General features: G+C 33.2%; 1 protein-coding gene across 1 annotated transcript in view; it reads right to left on the reverse strand.

The window, feature by feature from the left end:
- Positions 1 to 18,166, reverse strand: part of SLIT2 (slit guidance ligand 2) — a 493,710-nt gene that overhangs the window by 201,487 nt on the left and 274,057 nt on the right. Inside the window, exons 6-8 of the mRNA XM_053704101.1 lie at positions 14,548 to 14,619; positions 9,790 to 9,861; positions 7,180 to 7,343 (exon numbers count right to left, since the gene is read on the reverse strand). Of these exons, the coding sequence (XP_053560076.1) occupies positions 7,180 to 7,343; positions 9,790 to 9,861; positions 14,548 to 14,619 (308 nt within the window). The remainder of the gene's footprint in view (positions 1 to 7,179; positions 7,344 to 9,789; positions 9,862 to 14,547; positions 14,620 to 18,166) is intronic.

Genomic DNA, 18,166 nt, shown 5'->3' on the forward strand with positions numbered 1-18,166 from the left:
GTTCATCAGATTTCACATGCAAAGTGTTTTTTTCCACTTTAAAGCCATTCTAGTATAGTTGTCATCTGTCCCTTTTTTCATGGGACAGTCCCAGTTTTTGGATTACTGTCCCTGTCTCTTAAAGGGACATGAAATCCAAAATTTTTCTTTCATGATTTAGAAAGAACATACAATTTTAAACAACTTTCTAATTTACTTCTGTTATCTAGTTTGCTTAATTCTCTTGATATCCTTTGCTGAAAAGCATATATAGATATGCTCAGTAGCTGCTGATTGGTGGCTGTACATAGATGCCTTGTGTGATTGTCTCACCCATGTGTATTGCTATTCCTTCAACAAAAGATATCTAAAGAATGAAGCAAATTAAATAGAAAAGTAAATTGGGATGTTGTTTAAAATGTTATTCTCTATCTAAATAATGAAAGAAAAAATTTGGGTTTAATGTCCCTTTAATTATATAGTGTGCAGTGCAGTACTCCCAGCACAGAGGCCACTGTAACTTTCGATTTTACTCTATTACTCATTGCTTACTGCAAGGGTGACCAACCTTGACCCTCCAGAGGTTTTGGAACTACATTTCCTAGGATGCTCAGCCACTGGGAAATGTAGTTCCAAAACCTCTGGAGGGCAAATATTGATAACCCCTGGCTTACTAGATGTAGGCTTTTCTGAAACCTTATCTGTGATCTCCTATTATGTTGAAATGTGTAGAGAGGTGTCAGGTAAGGAGGAAGCCATGTGATGTGAGACACGGGGCGATGAAGCAATTCATCTCAATAGTATTGTACGGTTTGGAACATGTGTAATTTTCTCAATGTATACACTGAGGCTTTGCTTAACAGGGGATTTAAGATATCAGGCTCTTTGTGTGCTGGGACCGGAATTCAGAGAAATGACACCAAAAAAATAAATAAATCCAGATTTACTGGGGCATTTCTGTATCTAGTAATCTACTGCCATCAATCACTGCTGCAGAAAAGATTTTAAAAAATCTATTTACCTCATAAAATGCCACCTTTTTGTGAAACTTTCCATAGTGTTTTAGCAAAAGTAAAAAAAAATATTGTTTTCCATTCCAGCAAGCTCAAACACAGTAGTTAGCAGGTTAAACGTGTTGAGGTAATATTACTGTCTAACTTCAGTCTGTGTAACATTTATATAATACTAGGGTGCTTTGTGGTGTCCTTCTATACAGATGCTGAAGGGTTAATAATTTACTTGGTACTTGCTTTAAAGTTATTCTTCCTATGCCAATTATGTGCTTGAGAGTAAGAGAGGTAATGAGGAGCTAGAAGCTTTAAACTGCATTAAAGGTTATAACAGTGCAAAAACAAAATCCTCTAATATATAAGAACAATTTTATTATTACATTATTGCTTGCATATAACTATCTGTTTAACCACTGCAAAGGGATTAAAAACATAGTTGAAGTCACCTCTAGTGCAGCAAAGCACTACTGGAAGCTAGCTTAGCACATTTCGTGAGACAAGGACAAAATACAAATGTGGGCAGCCACCAATCACTAGTGGTGCATTTCTGTTAACAAAGGTACCAAAAAAAGCAAACTAAATATCATTGTGAAATAAAAAAATAACACTGAACCCACATTTTTTCTTTCATGATTCAGATAGAGCATGCAATTTTAAGCAACTTTCAAATTTACTCCTATTATCAAATTTTCTTCATTCTCTTGGTATCTTTATTTGAAATGCAAGAATGTAGGTTTAGATGCCGGCCCATTTTTGGTGAACAACCTGGGTTGTTCTTGTTTATTGGTGGATAAATTCATCCACCAATGAGCAAGTGCTGTCCAGGGTTCTGAACCAAATAAATAGCTTAGATGCCTTCTTTTTCAAATAAAGATAGCAAGAGAACGAAGAAATATTGATAATAGGAGTAAATTAGAAAGTTGCTTAAAATTGCAAGCTCTATCTGAATCACAAAATAAAAAAACTGCGTTCAGTGTCCCTTTAAAGATTACATTTGACTCTGCTATTACTTTAAGCGATTAGTATGGCTAAATTAAAATAAGAAAACTTCAAAATACATTATTTTAATACAAATTAAGTTGTTTCAGATAACACCTCTACTACATTGCAGTGGTTTTTACAAGCCATAAGAAAACAGCTTTTCTAAGTATTTTTGAACTTTTCTAATTACAAAACCTTGAGAACTTGAAAACTAGTTATAATTCCGAACAGCATTCTTTAATTATTCACACATCTTTTATAATGCCTACTTTATATTTTAATAGAATAGCATTGGTTCTTGGTTTAATTCAAAGTTTAAATTATTGTTCATATCATAAATCTAACACACAACTAAAATACAATCAGAAAATTAAATTAATAATTACGTTAAAATAATACTAAATGAAAAAATGATAACATTGCACAAACCATGTTTTAATATAAGCAGAAAAACCTGCAACTAAACCAACTTTAGTTATGATTAATTATGAATCAGATGTTATGTTTTATTCTTACTTTGGCTACATATGTTTTTTCCCGGTTGTGGGCACGCAATAATGGTTATTGCTACAGAGAGCTCGTTGTAGCAATTAGTGCTTATAAAATTAACCAGAGATCAGATCTCTGGTTAATTTTATAAATGTGCCCCAAATGCCCCCAAACTTAAAGGGACAGTCTACACCAGAATTGTTATTGTTTTAAAAGATAGATAATCCCATTATTACCCATTCCCCAGTTTTGCATAACCAGCACAGTTATATTAATATACTTTTTACCTCTAAAATTTCCTTGTATCTAAGCATCTTTTGACAGCTCCCTGATCACATTACTTTTTATTTATTATCTATTGACTTGTATTTTAGACAATTAGTGCTGTGTTGTGCTGACTTAAATAACTCAACGGGCGTGAGCCCAATGGTATCTATAGGGCCCACATGAACTAGCAGTCTCTTGTTGTGAAAAGCAAATACAAAAAAGCATGTGATAAGAGGCTGTCTGTAGTGGCTTAGAAACAGGCAGAAATTTAGAGGTTTAAATCTTATAAAGTATGTTGGTTGTGCAAAGCTGAAGAATGGGTAGTAAAGGCGTTATCTATCTTTTTAAACAATAAAAATGTTGGCGTTGACTGTCCCTTTAAAGACTTCCTCTAAACTAGAGGGCACTAGAGGGCATTAGTTCATGTGTTCCATATAGATAACATTGAGCTCATGCACGTGAAGTTACCCTGGAGTGAGCACTGATTGGCTAAAATGCATGTCTGTCAAAAGAACTAAAATAAGGGGGCAGTTTGCAGAAGCATAAATACAGAGGTAAAAAGTGTATTTATATAACAGAGTTGGTTATGCAAAACTGGGTAATGGGTAATAAAGGGATTATCTTTCTTTTTAAACAACTAAAATTCTGGTGTTGACTGTCCCTTTAATTGCTAATTTTCATTTTTATTTTTTTTAAATGTAACATGTTTTTATTTAAAAAAAACAAAAAACTGCACTTGGCAGTTTCTTGGAGCTAACGTCAGCGGCTGTGGGATGTTAGAAAAAAAACGGCACTGAAAAGTGCCTTTTCATTGCAGACTATTGGAACTGTGTGTTCCCTGTAAATATATATCTATATGCATATATATTTATCTGTTAATATGTGTATATGCACATATTAACAGATACATATATATTCATATATATTTACACTTTGCTGCCATCGCTGCGCTACTTACCTCCTTCGCTGCACTAGGTTCTCATGCTGTGTGTCACAGCATGAGAACGAGGCTCCCATTGGAGCCTATAGAAGCGCGCTCTCATGAGTGCTATGGTTCCTAGCAATGTGAATAGGAGCTCGCGTTTGCATTGCTGTCAACTTGTAATACCAGCGCACATTAGCGTGAGCTGGTATTACTCAGTGGAGCGCAAATATCACTTTCACAAAAGCGCTCCACTTGTAATCTGCCCCTAGATGTTTTGTTTCTGCACAGAAATTCTGATGGATTGAAAGGAGGGGCCAGAGTTTATTTAACGTTATAAATTCCAAGAAATCCTACAGAATATGTGAACTTGCCTTCTTCCTCCTCTGCAGGTTACATAAACAAAGAAACACAAACAGAAAACATAGTAAAGAACTGCACCATGTTCCATTAAGGCAAAAACATGGCTACACACTGTATTATGTTATGGAAGATAACTTATATATTTACTACATACAACATACAGCATACATACAGTCTGTAAAATCTAATCATATTGTATTAAGAAAGCAAACATGCATTATAGACAGACCATTCACAAAACTCTTCTCCTAGCCAGAGTACATTGTCCCTTAAATGGACAGTCTACTCCAGATTTGTTATTGTTTACAAAAATAATCAATTTATTACCAATTTTTCAGTTTTGCATAACAAAATGGTTATTTTAATATACTTTTTACCTCTGAGATTACCTTGTATTTACCTCTGCAGTCTGCCCCCTTATCTCAGTGCTATTTACAGACTTACATTTTAGCCAATCAGTGCTGACACATTAACTAACACTCGGCAAGATTACGAGTTGTGCGTTAGGGTAAAAAAGCAGCGCTAACACATCCGACGCGGAGCATCCTCTTCATCCGAAGACTAAAGCTGAATGAAGGTACCTTTAAGTGACGTCATCCAAGATAGCGTCCCTTAGATTCTACCTTAATTCCAATTGGCTGATAGAATTCTAACAACCAATCGGAATCTAAGGGATGCCATCTTGGATGACGTCACTTAAAGGTACCTTCATTCAGCTTTAGTCGTCGGATGAAGAAGATGCTCCGCGTCGGATGTCTTGAATATGGACCCGCTCCGCACCGGATGAAGATAGAAGATGCCGTCTGGATGAAGACTTCTGCCCATCTGGAGGACCACTTCGTCCGGCTTGCATGAACACTTCTCCCGGTAAGTCGATCTTCAGGGGCTTAGTGTTAGGTTTTTTTAAGGGTGTATTGGGTGGGTTTTATTTTGGGCTGCAATAGAGCTAACTGCCCTTTTAAGGGCAATGCCGATCCAAATGCCCTTTTCAGGGCAATGGGGAGCTTAGTTTTTTTAGATAGTATTTTATTTGGGGGGGGGGGTTGTTTGTGTGGGTGGTGGGTTTTACTGTTGAGGGGGTTGTTTGTATTTTTTTTTTACAGGTAAAAGAGCTGATTACTTTGGGGCAATGCCCCGCAAAAGGCCCTTTTAAGGGCTATTGGTAGTTTAGTTTAGTTTAGGCTAGGGTTTTTTTTTATTTTGGGGGGGCTTTTTTATTTTAATAGGGCTATTAGATTAGGTGTAATTAGTTTAAATATCTGTAATTTGTTTATTATTTTCTGTAATTGAGTGTTTGTTTGTTTTTGTACTTTAGCTAATTTAATTTAATTTAGGTAATTGTATTTAATTTAGGTAATTTATTTAATTATAGTGTAGTGTTAGGTGTTAGTATAACTTAGGTTAAGTTTTATTTTACAGGTACTTTTGTATTTATTTTAGCTAGGTAGTTATTAAATAGTTAATAACTATTTAATAACTATTCTACCTAGTTAAAATAAATACAAACTTGCCTGTAAAATAAAAATAAACCCTAAGATAGCTACAATGTAACTATTAGTTATATTGTAGCTATATTAGGGTTTATTTTATAGGTAAGTATTTAGTTTTAAATAGGAATAATTTAGTTAATTATAGTAATTTTCTTTAGATTTATTTTATTTATATTTAAGTTAGGGGGTGTTAAAGTTAGGGTTAGACTTAGGTTTAGGGGTTAATAACTTTAATATAGTGGCGGCGACGTTGGGTGCGGTAGATTAGGGGTTAATAAATGTAGGTAGGTTGAGGCAACATTGGGGGCGGCAGATTAGGGGTTAATAAATATATTGTAGGTGTAGGCGATGTTGGGGACAGCAGATTAGGGGTTAATACATATAATGTAGGTGGCAGCGGTGTCCGTAGCGGCAGATTAGGGGTTAATAATTATAATGCAGGTGTCTGCAATGTCGGGGGTGGCAGATTAGGGTTAATAAGTGTAAGATTAGGGGTGTTTAGACTCGGGGTTCATGTTAGGGTGTTAGGTGTAGACATAACTTTTATTTCCCCATAGGAATCAATGGGGCTGCGTGAGTTTTACGCTGCTTTTTGACAGGTGCTAGACTTTTTCTCAGCCAGCTCTCCCTGTTGATTCCTATGGTGAAATCGTGCACGAGCACGTATGACCAGCTCACCGCTGACTTAAGCAGCGTTGGTATTGGAGTGTGGTAATGAGCAAAATATTACTCAACGCTCACTTCTTGTCTTTTAACGACGGGTTTCTGAAAACTCGTAATACCAGCGCTGCATGTAAGTGAGCGGTGAGACAAAACTGCTCGTTAGCACCGCATAGCCAATAACGCAAAACTCGTAATCTGGGCCACTGTTTTGCTTTGAAAAACTAATAAAATGCACTGAAATAAAGGTGGCCTGCAGGGGCTTAGAAACAGACAGAGATTTTGAGGTTTTTTTTGTAGATGATCCATTTATATATCCCATCTGGCTGTGTTTTTTGTAAAAATGTATAGTTTTGCTTATTTTTAAATAACATTGTGATGATTTTCAGACTCCTAACCAAGCCCCAAAGTTTTAGATGTATACTGTTGTCTACAGACTTCAGACTGCTTCTGTTTGTATAATGAGTCTTTTCATATGCGGGGAGGGGGGAGGTTCTGCTATCAGCCCCTTTCACTGGGTGTCCTAGGCTAATCTCATCAACAGTGCTAAATTGGGAGCTTTAAAGTAAGTTTTTAAAAGGTTTTATACTGGATTTTTATATCAGTATCTGTTCATGTTATTCTTTATAGTAGTGTGTATTACATGCAGTTAAATGACAATTGGAGTATACTGCCCTTTTAAATGTATTGAAATTTTTAATGTAGGGATTGAAAATTAAAATGTCAATAGCCAAGTTGTCTGTATGTGTGTGTGTGTGTGTGTCTGTGTGTGTGTGTCTGTATGTGTGTGTGTCTGTGTGTGTGTCTGTGTGTGTGTCTGTGTGTGTGTGTGACTGTATGTGTGTGTGTCTGTATGTGTGTGTGTCCTATTAATTTGTAATGGAATAATTAGGAAGATTGTGATTATTAGTAACTAGCCCATTAGCAAAAAATATTTGGGTGTGAAACATTTTATTGCCTAAAATTTTAAAAAAATTGTTTCCTACTATAAGAAATATTTGCTTTCATGCCTTCTTACCATTGCAGATGAATTCCCTTTTCTGAACCTCTGCCACATTATGCCCTCTCAAGTGAGTTGGTCCCATGCATTGAGTATAAAGGCCAACGCGGGGCCTCTGTCGCAGCCAGTCCGATAACCATGCAAGGTGGCAATCGCAATATAAATTGTTGGAGTGAAGTCGGCTGTGTAAATAAAGATGATTTAGTACAAAAATAAATATTTACAATGATAATCTTTAGTTTAGCACTTAAAAAAAGTACTCTTCTTAAATATATGTATAGTATATATCAGCAATTACGTACCGCATGGCTAAAAATCTACATCATTTTGTTTATCGACTGCTTCTGATGGTGCGTTATACATCAAAATATTTTTGCGCCCCATAGAAAGTATTAGAAGCCGTTAAGCAATACCTTATACCAAGTTTCCAATGAAAACACAAACCGTTAATACACTGTCAGAGGTTGTTAATACATTGGAAAAAATTACAACCAGCTCAACTAGGTGTAAAAGAGGAAAAATAAGCTTTTTGAGACCTATTTCCCATTTAAATTTTAAAACTTGCAAACAATGCAACTGTTTCAATGTAAAAAAAATCTGAAATATTTATTGTTGCCCCATGTATAGGAATAGTTGCACTTATGTTCTTATGGAAATATCAGTATGTAATTACATATAAAAATATATGCAAGCACATATCTACAAAATTTAAACTAGACATGCCTAGGGCAGCTATACATATTACATATATTAATAAAGTGGAAAATATAATTATAATAAAAAATAGTATTTGCTGATAATAAAAAAAATATATAAATATATTATAAATAAGCGTATCTTTGTTTTTGTTTCTCCTTAGAGGTGATCACAGGTAAGGAGAGCAGACGTTAAACATAAATTTTATAGTTTAAGGTCGGGATACCATAGCAACTAATTTATTTTCAAGAACTCCGACATCGGATGGAAGTGTTAACACAACGTTAACTTACATTTATACGAAAAATGGAACTGCACGCAATGCGCAAAATATTTCAATGGAAACCTGGTACGGTAATAAAATGGAGCCGTAAACTACTTTTAGCTGTCGTACACTTCTCTAGCTTACGGCTCCATTTTTTACGGCTCAATGGAAGCGAACCCTAAGTCTGCAGAGAGCATATAACAGGAACCATTTTACAACATAAACAATCAAAATAAGCATAAAAGATATATTTAAATGTTGTTTATTGAATTTATTAATTTATGGAGAAAATGAAATTTTCAGTTTTGTGGCCTTTTAAATCATTTTTAATTTTGCCTGAGTATTCAAAGCCAGCACTAGCTCTCCATAACTAAACAGCTTAAATCAGTAATCCTGTCTACTTTTTGTTTTTGGACTATTAACCAACTTATCTGTAGCAAATCCTTTTAAAACTAATTTATTTCAGGGGTAAAAAAAAAGCCATGTTTGCCAACATTAAAATGCAGACCTGGCTGTTCCATCCTCGTTTCTTTACAGTTGGCTGGAAAACATACAAGAGCTTTGAAAACAGTTGTGGAATTCTGTAGTTAAGGTCAGAACAAAAGCTGAGGGGAAAAAAAAAATAGACAAAACGCACCTCAAGTAAATTGCTCTATAGGGGTAACATTCTGACAGCAAGAAAAAAAAGGGGGTAATAAAAGATTTGGCTCCTAATTAGAAATATCAGTAAGTCTTGCTTTATTAGTCTCTATAGAAACTGCCTGCAAAATCCTTTTAACAGGTCACATTCATTTTCTGCTGAACAAGGCAGAATAATAATTCAATATAAAACACTCCCGTGCATCGCCTTTCTGATTTCCTCTCTTTTTGTTTAATCAAAGAAAAAAAGGATTAGTTGCTTTTGGCCTGTTGAAACCCATGCTCAATGCAATGCCTGAAATTAAAGGACGTAAATGACAGTGCACGAAAGAATTGTTAGTTATCTCTACATAGTAAGAGATCTACACAAGATCATGGCTTACGTCCAAGTGGCAGTGGTATTTTACCATTAATAAAATATCAGACAAATGTATTCACTAAATTAGGTATATTACTGCAGACTGTCTTTGATGTTTTCCTTGCTAAAGAAAAGAACGTGCATAGCTATAAGTCTAGTCTTTGCTCCTATAATCACCAACAATCACAAAAACAACAACATCATTTTAAATCTTTTTTGCTGCTGCTAACAATTCTAACTAAGTGTAATAGATATTAACACGCACTGCCCAATCTTGAGAGCTAATTTCATGTAGCAGAGGTCGTCAGAGAAACAGTTTAGTTTAATTAGGTTTGCCTGCAGTAAAGTAATAAAAGCATAAAGATTTCTCATTTATCATATGTGACAGCCAATCAAAGTGCTGTCTATGTTCTTAAATGAAATGTGACCTACACAGTATGCCAACCGAATCTGCAATAACTTATTTAGAAATGTATTTTCACATTCAAATATCTATGTATATGTGTATGCGCTTAATATCATGATGCAGCATAATACGTTTCCATTTTATAAATAAATCCTAATAATAATAATAATAACGTGTACATATATCTGTGTTGTGTGTCAAATTACACGAAAAAAAGAAAGAAAGAAAGAATAACAGTAAGTAGGAAGTCATAGAAGCACTTACAAAGTTCTAAGTTTAGGCATGTGGTTAAAGCTCGCCACCGAAAGCCGAGTGATGTTGTTATTGTTGAGAGTGCTGTAAAACATGAAAAGAGTTTAAGTCAGAACACCAAAGGCAACAACGAGATTTGCAATACAGTTATGTATTTTCTTTTAGCTAGGCAAGGTTTATTGCTCGAAAAATCTGTTCAATATGTTTCCTCAGCAATGAATAATCATGCACAGCAACCATATTAATTGCAATGAACCATAACTAAAGATATCGTTGGATTAGCCTGAAACATTTTACCGTCTGCACTACATTTCCCACAGGCATTTTCCACTTATTTAATGTGCTACTAATGAAAACTGTAGTTGTACAACCCAATTAATACAGTTCTCTAGGTAACAGAGAACCAAGGAGGCATTTTACAAATAGGTGCATTGTGGGAACAGGGAGTCAAAAAAAGGTCACAGGGAAGCATTAAAGTGTATCAAACATTAGTTCTGTCACCCCAAATATCTATATATATGTTTTTATACTTAACTTATCCATGGAAAATATTTTACATGTTCTGTATGAACTCCCAATCTGAATTATTTATCTAAATTGTTCAAGAGGATGTTTAAACTATCAAAAGTGAAGCTTAACTCAAATAATTAAAAGTATTAAAATGCAATGTTTGTGGTATTTTAAGCTCTTTAGATAATTATACATATCTGTATATTTCTTCTTTGTGAGATAATTAGCTGCTTTACAATTACAATGACTTAGAGCCTTATAATACATTAAGTATAATCTGTAATCTAATGGTCACAAACTCACCAGCATGGATATAAATTGTGCACAATCTCTTTATTTGAACAATATATTTTAACGTAGGTGTCTCTCCTTTACATCCAGAACCATGCTTAGCTAAATAAACATCTCTTCATCTAAAATTTGACTTTCTAAAATTTACTAGAGTGGAAAGCTTCAGCTCATCAGGCCATAAATCTTTAATTTAAAAACAAAAAATACAAAAAAGATAAGGCCATTTTTAGATTCTTTGAGGTGGGCTGAAGGCCCACTAGATAAATATAATAGAGGATGGTGAGTACTAAAAAATAATAATAATAACTAACAACTGAGTTAAACTAGAAAATTGAAAATTATAAAAAATAGAATGAGGGAAATAATTAAAATTAGTTATACCGAATTTTAAGTTCTATCAACACTTGCCTAATTCCGAAGATGTAATGGTTTCAGTTATTGGTTTCCTCATATTAGACAAGCAGCTCAGCCAAAGAAGGAATACCAAGAAGAGTAAAGTCCTATCTGTCACTGACCTGCCTTTCAGTGCCCAATTCCAACCCTTTTCTTCCAAAATAAAAATGGCACCACCCATTGGTGTCTGTCGAAATTTGCCAGAATATTTATGGATAAATGGGTGTAGACACTATATATCAACATTTTTTTTATATTTTTCTGTCATTGTATGAGTTAAACCCTGTTGCTAAAAAAGCTCCATAAAACAAATATGTATTCATACTTTAATCACACCAAAGTACAAAAATGCTTATGACATCAGTTTTTTTAAGATTGCTAGATTAAATAAAGACATAATGTTACACAATATAGATTTTAAAAATTATACCAAATTACTACACTGTAAATGTATAGGCACTCTGGCAAAAACAACTATGTTTCAAGGTCATACAACACCATTAAGGGGCAGACTCGATGGAGATGTGTTTTACAGTATAAATATCTATGTAACAGTTAACAAAATAATTAGACGCTTAACCAAGTTACCAAACTATTTGTAAAAGTAGTAGTCTGGCCCACTAAACACAATATTCTATTGGATATTAAACTCTTTGCAGAGATTCTACATATTATCTTCTACAAGCTTCTCTATTTACCCACATTAACTTTAAACATTAATTATTTAATATTTCAATATAATTTGCAAATAATGATTTATTAAGTTATAAACTCTATGCATCAAATAGAGGTTTGTAAACAAAAAATTATGGGAGAAAACAATATTAGTACTAAAGCTGGATAAGTTGATGCCGGAAATAAGTACAATCTTATGAATGACAAAAGATTGGATTGAAGTTTGGTATTTTTTTAATTGTAGTGCAAATGTTCTCCCTGACATTTGTTCTGCCATTCTGAACATATGTTTGCAGTGTATTGAATATCAACATTCAAACACTATATTTAAATGCTGACTTCCATATGCTTACAATGACATCTATGAAGATCAACATTTGTTATATTCTAGTGTCACATTTAGCAAAGGGAAATTTTACTTACTTTTTTTTTTTTTTTTTTTTAAACGTTGAATGTCCAGAAAACATACAAAATTTACTTACAACGAATGTGGTCAACATTCATTATTTTTAATGACGCATTTGTCAATCCCTACAAAATATACAATTTGTTCATTTTATATATAAATTACATTTGTTTTAAACGGGAAGTATACTATTTTACAGACTGGTAATATAAAATGTGTTTTACTACAGAAAAATGTGTTCATTAGTGTTTGCTTTTTTTTCCTGTGTTAGATTTTTGATCTTATCTAAATGTTTAATTGCATTTACTAACATTGTATTATTTAATACTTATTATATAAACACATTTATATATAGTTAGAGGAATTTAAATATTCTACAACATGTGAATGTAACTATGTGTGCATCATACACCTGAGGAGACTAATCCATATGTGTACAACTAGATTTGTCAACCTACCAAGCCTTTGAAAAGCCTATTTTCCCACAAAATCTCATATTGGAGCCAAGTGAAGAGGTTATCCAAAAACCTAAGCATCTGAGGTCTTTGGAAAAATATAATATATCTTCCTTAGATGGATGAGATTATATTTTCTCTACACCGCTAATAATTTTTTTCTTTAATTACTGAAATATTGGCAGAGTTTAAAAATACCAAATTTACCATCAACCATTGAATGTTAATTTTGTAATACAAACGTGAAGTAATATGTACCTAATGATCCAAATGTGCATGTTCTAAGCAAATTAATATTTTTGCCTTATTACAAGTCTCATGATGTGAAGGTTATTGAAGGACTTTACCCAAGGGGCTAGCAGGAATATGCTGTATGTTGTAATCTTCAAAGTACAGTACATCAATATAATGTAACATAAGCCAAGTCCCACTTAAAAAAAGATATTAATCAAAGTGTATTTTTTATTATACTATTTTAAAATTAAACTTTAAATAAATCATATCTCACAATACTGTTTTATATAAACAATGTTCCATTTTTAAATCTGTATTCTTTTTTTTTTTTTTTAAACAACTGTAGATTATAGGCTGGCATTCATACCTACACATTTATTAATTCAACAAGAGGTTTTAATTTTCAACCAATACATTTTAAACACTATACTAATAATGTTTTATTTTGTATGTGTACAATGATTATGTTTAAACTCCAGAAGAACAAAAAGGAAGACGACTGGATTCTGAATACTTGAATTACAAATTGTATCAAAATTTACAAAATGCTAAATTTTGGTCGCCACATTAGACATAATAAATAAGAAATATTGCAATCTTTTAAAAACAGGATTTTTTTTTTTTTTCTAGATTGACTTCACGTGTATCACATCAAATAGAACAGAATATTTTTTCAGGATTAAATTTAGGTAACATATATTTTACAAAAATGTTTTAGTGTTTAATGTGAACTTATTTTAGAGGTAAAAATATTGGTTTGGAAGCATGTGGCATTAGTTTAGGCAACTAATTATTTTCCTGCAATACAATTTTTGAAATTTAAATCTACTTTTAAAATGAAACATTAAAATAGACATCAAGCTACAATTACACAAGTAAGAGCAGTGTTTAAAAAAAAATCTGTTTAAGAAGTTTATGTGCATTTACATCATCTTCTGAGGATAAAGTAAAAACAATAAAAATTGACTTTTCACATTTCATTAATATTAAAAGTGTGTAAGGGGATTGCTGTAAAAAAAAGGTTTTAAATGTAGTGTTTTAATAATGTTTTTAAAAGTATGTGAACATTTTTCTTAAATTCAGCGCATTGTGTAGGCCTCACCTAAACATTTTAGGCCTACTATTTAATACATTTATAATATTTTAAAGGCAGCGGATAGATTAAAAGGTTTAAACTAATTTTGAGATTTTTTACTTTAAAAAAAAAGGAACATTGTAATATATTGTCTAAACACATACTACAAAGTGCATTAATACTGGGGGGAAAATGAAAAATCTAGATTTGTGTGTATATAGTTTAGATCAATAGATAGATAGATAGATAGATAGATAGATAGATAGATAGATAGATAGATAGATAGGGAGATAGATAGATAAATAGAGACTATCTTTGATAATGGCATAGAAATATAGTAATACAAATAAATGCACATACATACAAAATTATGTATTAATACTGTAACTGCAGATATAATTGATAACAGTATGTACATTGATTTAAATTAGAAAAAGAAAAAGGAATAATTTACATAACAAGTGCATAAGTAACCATGAATACAATTAAACACATTTTACCATAGTGCAAAACATTTAAAATTAACTAATAAACATTTCCATTAAAAAAAAATCCTAATATTTTCTTTAGATTTGATAAGAAATATAAAATTAATTTAAAATTATCAACATTTTTTTTTTTTAACATTAATTCCAATAAAAAAATGTATAGCAGCATCTCTGGTTCTGCAGTGCCACTGCTATTCTTTAATCATGGTTGTGGGTAACTGGTAGGAGATAAGTAATACTTACAGCACTTCCAGGTCGCGCAGAGCTCTGAACGCTCCATCTTCAATACAGCTTATCTGGTTATAATCCAGCTGCCTGTGAAACAGATCAGGAGGATGAATTTATAAGAGACGCATACCAGTGGGAGAAAAAAAAAAGAAAGATGTCTCTATTAAGCAAGGCCGCACTAGCAAGAGAGTCTTAAGAGCTGTGTCCGTCTGCCTCAGTGTCACACACTGCCCTCAATACTGCTGCTCGATCCTGACTGCCTACAGAAACAGTGGCTCTGAAAGAGCTCCAGTAAATAATAACTGCACCTTATATTAAATGCCAAAGGAATGCAATTTCATTACATCAAGTAAAGCTATCCATTAAAAGCTCTCAGCGTCATCTCGCTGAAACAATTTCATTAAGGTAAAGGACTGTAAATCACTTAATGTCACATGCATCCCCTCAGTGACCTAACTGAATCCATTTATCAGAGAAGCCAGCTGCATGTTAATTTTACTATCTTTGGCAAGAAAAGGAAGGAGCTATTCTTATTTAATATGGGTGGTTTGCTTAAACTCCTTGATTTTTATAGCTATGTGCATAAGTTTGCTTTATGACCCAACAGCTGCTTTGGTATATTTCTAGCTTAAAATGGCTGAAAGGGACATGAAAACTACGGATGTAGTTGAGGTTACAAAATGGCTTCATGTCTCCTGGGTAAAATTACATACTATAAATCTATTTCTTAATCCTTCTCTATATGAAAACATAATTCCACATATACTAAAAAAGTACAGAGATAAAGTAAGAAGAACAGAGACATATTTTCACATTACAAGCTCACAACTTTATAAACAGTATTACTGTATATACTACAGAGTGAAAGTCGAAGCATTATGGCACAAACCAATGTTAACATCATTTTGCATTCTATTGTATCTTGTATTTGCATAGTCTTAAATTAAAAAATAAAGACCTGTAGATTACAGCATGAAGTAGTTGAATCAGCAGGTATTTTGAAAGATTATATTCTCTAGGTAATATGCATACATCTGTCTACTGTAAAGCTAAGCATCATTATTCATGTCCTATTTCCCACAGAAAATGAAATATACATATAACAAAAGTAACCTTCACTGACAAGAGTTCCCCAGAGGTCTTACACTCACAGGAAGAGGTTTCTTGCAAGTTCTTGTAAAGATCAGATACAAGTTATGTTTATGATGAACTGTCATGTTGTTCCAGTCATCTGAAACACTACTTGTAAAACAGATTTGTTCACTTCACATTAATATGGTTGCTTAGGGAGTACACGCTGTTTGTGGTGCATGGGATCACTAACTGAAAGAAATAAAGCTTCCCCATACGATTCCAGATCTTTGCTCAGGAAATGCAGTTAGTTAGTGGTTGAAAGCTTACAGCTGAACCAAGAAGAATGTCTATTTCACGGCGCCAACCCAGTACAAATATGAGTAAGACTTACACATGTAAGTGATTTTATCATATGGTACTAAAGCTATACAGTACTAGAGTTATTTATATGCAGAGCTTCCGTACCACTCTTCTTCTATTTGAAATTGGGGACGTTTACTAAAAGAAAAGCAAAACATTAAACAGATCCCGCTGATATTTTTGTTTTTATACATCTGTTACTTTCTCTAAAGAGCATTTAATGGAGCTTAGGCATTGACAGAATATATGCGCCCTGTGTGGGAGGGGCTTTAATAATGAGGAGCTAGAGAGCAGGATTACTAATGCTACAGATGGAGATACAGCACCTAATACACTCCTGCATCTGACACCTCCCATTCTTCTGTGTTCCACCCCTTTCAAGTTCTCTTTCTTCACTCTGCCCAGCCTCATTCCCTCAAACTCTCTAAAAGCACTACTGAAAAATGTATTTCTAAAGATAGGTATGAACATGGATTCTGTAAATAAGGAAATGTTAACTTTATAGAGTAATTAAATATATGGGGGGTCAAGCTGTATGTCAGTTATTTTTAACCATTCAACATGTAATAATAAAAAGGGTGAGATTTTATCTGGATTGTTAAATACCTTCATAAAGTTAGCAATCATTCCAAAAACATAATTTATTGATTTATTTGGTTCCTTAAATAAATGATAACATTTGGCTATGCATCCTGGATTTTAATGCACAAAATATCCTGTTCAGCTGCAGGAATATTACAATTTTAAATGAGTGTTACTGGTATACTGCTGGCAAAGTAACCTATATCATAAAAAATAAGCAAATTATAAAATTACGAGAATCTGGGAGATATAATAAAATTCATAATGTGGGACTCAATAAGTCAGACACAGACACTATGGGCTAGATTACAAGTGGAACGCTAAATTATTGCGCTCCCACAAATGGGCTTATTTCCCCATTTGCGGGGGCGCAATAATTAACCAGGCATTACAAGTGGCTGGTTATTGCTACCGCAAACTCGCAGTAGCAATTAGTGCTTTGAAAATTAACTAGAGATTAGATCTCTGGTTAATTTTTTAAAAGTGCCCCAAATGCCCTCAAAATAGAGGGCATTGTAGTTTTTAAAGTGATGGGAAAGTCAAAATTAAACTTGCATGATTCAGATAGAGCAGACCATTTTAGGACACTTTTAAATTCACTTCTATTTTCAAATGTGCTTTGTTCTCTTAGTATCCTTTGTTAAAAAATGAATACACACATGTCATACACTAGTGTTTCATATAGATAACACTGTGCTCGTGCACGTGAAGTTATCTGGGAGCAGGCTGTGATTGGCTAAACTACAAGTCTGTCAAAGGAACTGAAATAAAAGGGCAGTCTGCAGAGGCTTAGATACAAGATAATCACAGAGGTTAAAAGTATATTATTATAACTGTGTTGGTTATGGAAAACTGGGGAATGGGTAATAAAGTGATTATCTATCTTTTAAAACAATACAAATTCTGGTGTAGACTGTCCCTTTAACTGAAAAGTGCCTTTACATTGTGTGTTCCCATAGACTCCAATGTAAATATACAGTGTGTATATATATATATATATATATATATATATATATTTATATATATGTAGAAATATTTATTGTACCAAAAAACATCAGATAATCAGATATATGTAGAAATATTTATGAATAAATATAACATATTCTGTTATGTGAAGAACATTCATAAACATTCATAAAATTCAGAAATATTGATATTTTCATATTGGGTTAGTGCAAATGAGAATAGGTAATCGTGTTTGCACGAGAGTGGGTGTTTTTTTCCACTTTTTTATCTCATTTGACTATTATGGAGAAATACCTGAACGCACACGCAATATTCTAACTTCAGCTCTTTGCACTTGTTGGGTTACCGCTAGAGCAAAAAACAGTTTACATTTAACTCATAATACGAGCGCAACCCTACAAGCACAACATTTTTACTTCTAGCGTAATTAACGCTTAAGCAGGAGCATGAATTTGTGCTTCACTCGTAATCTGGCCCAAAATTGTTTAGGTATTATGGATGCATTTTAGGAGTCAACAAGAAGACTTAGGAGGTATTCAGACACTTTTTAGGGGCCAGACAAGAGTGCTTGTAAACAGGGAGCTGAAAGTTAAATTCTAGAAGCCGTGGCAACCTAGTTGCTAATTAGAAAACATGATCTTCTTCACTCATC

The sequence above is a fragment of the Bombina bombina genome, chromosome 2, assembly GCF_027579735.1.
Source record: "Bombina bombina isolate aBomBom1 chromosome 2, aBomBom1.pri, whole genome shotgun sequence".
In the NCBI taxonomy this organism is placed as follows: Eukaryota; Metazoa; Chordata; class Amphibia; order Anura; family Bombinatoridae; genus Bombina; species Bombina bombina.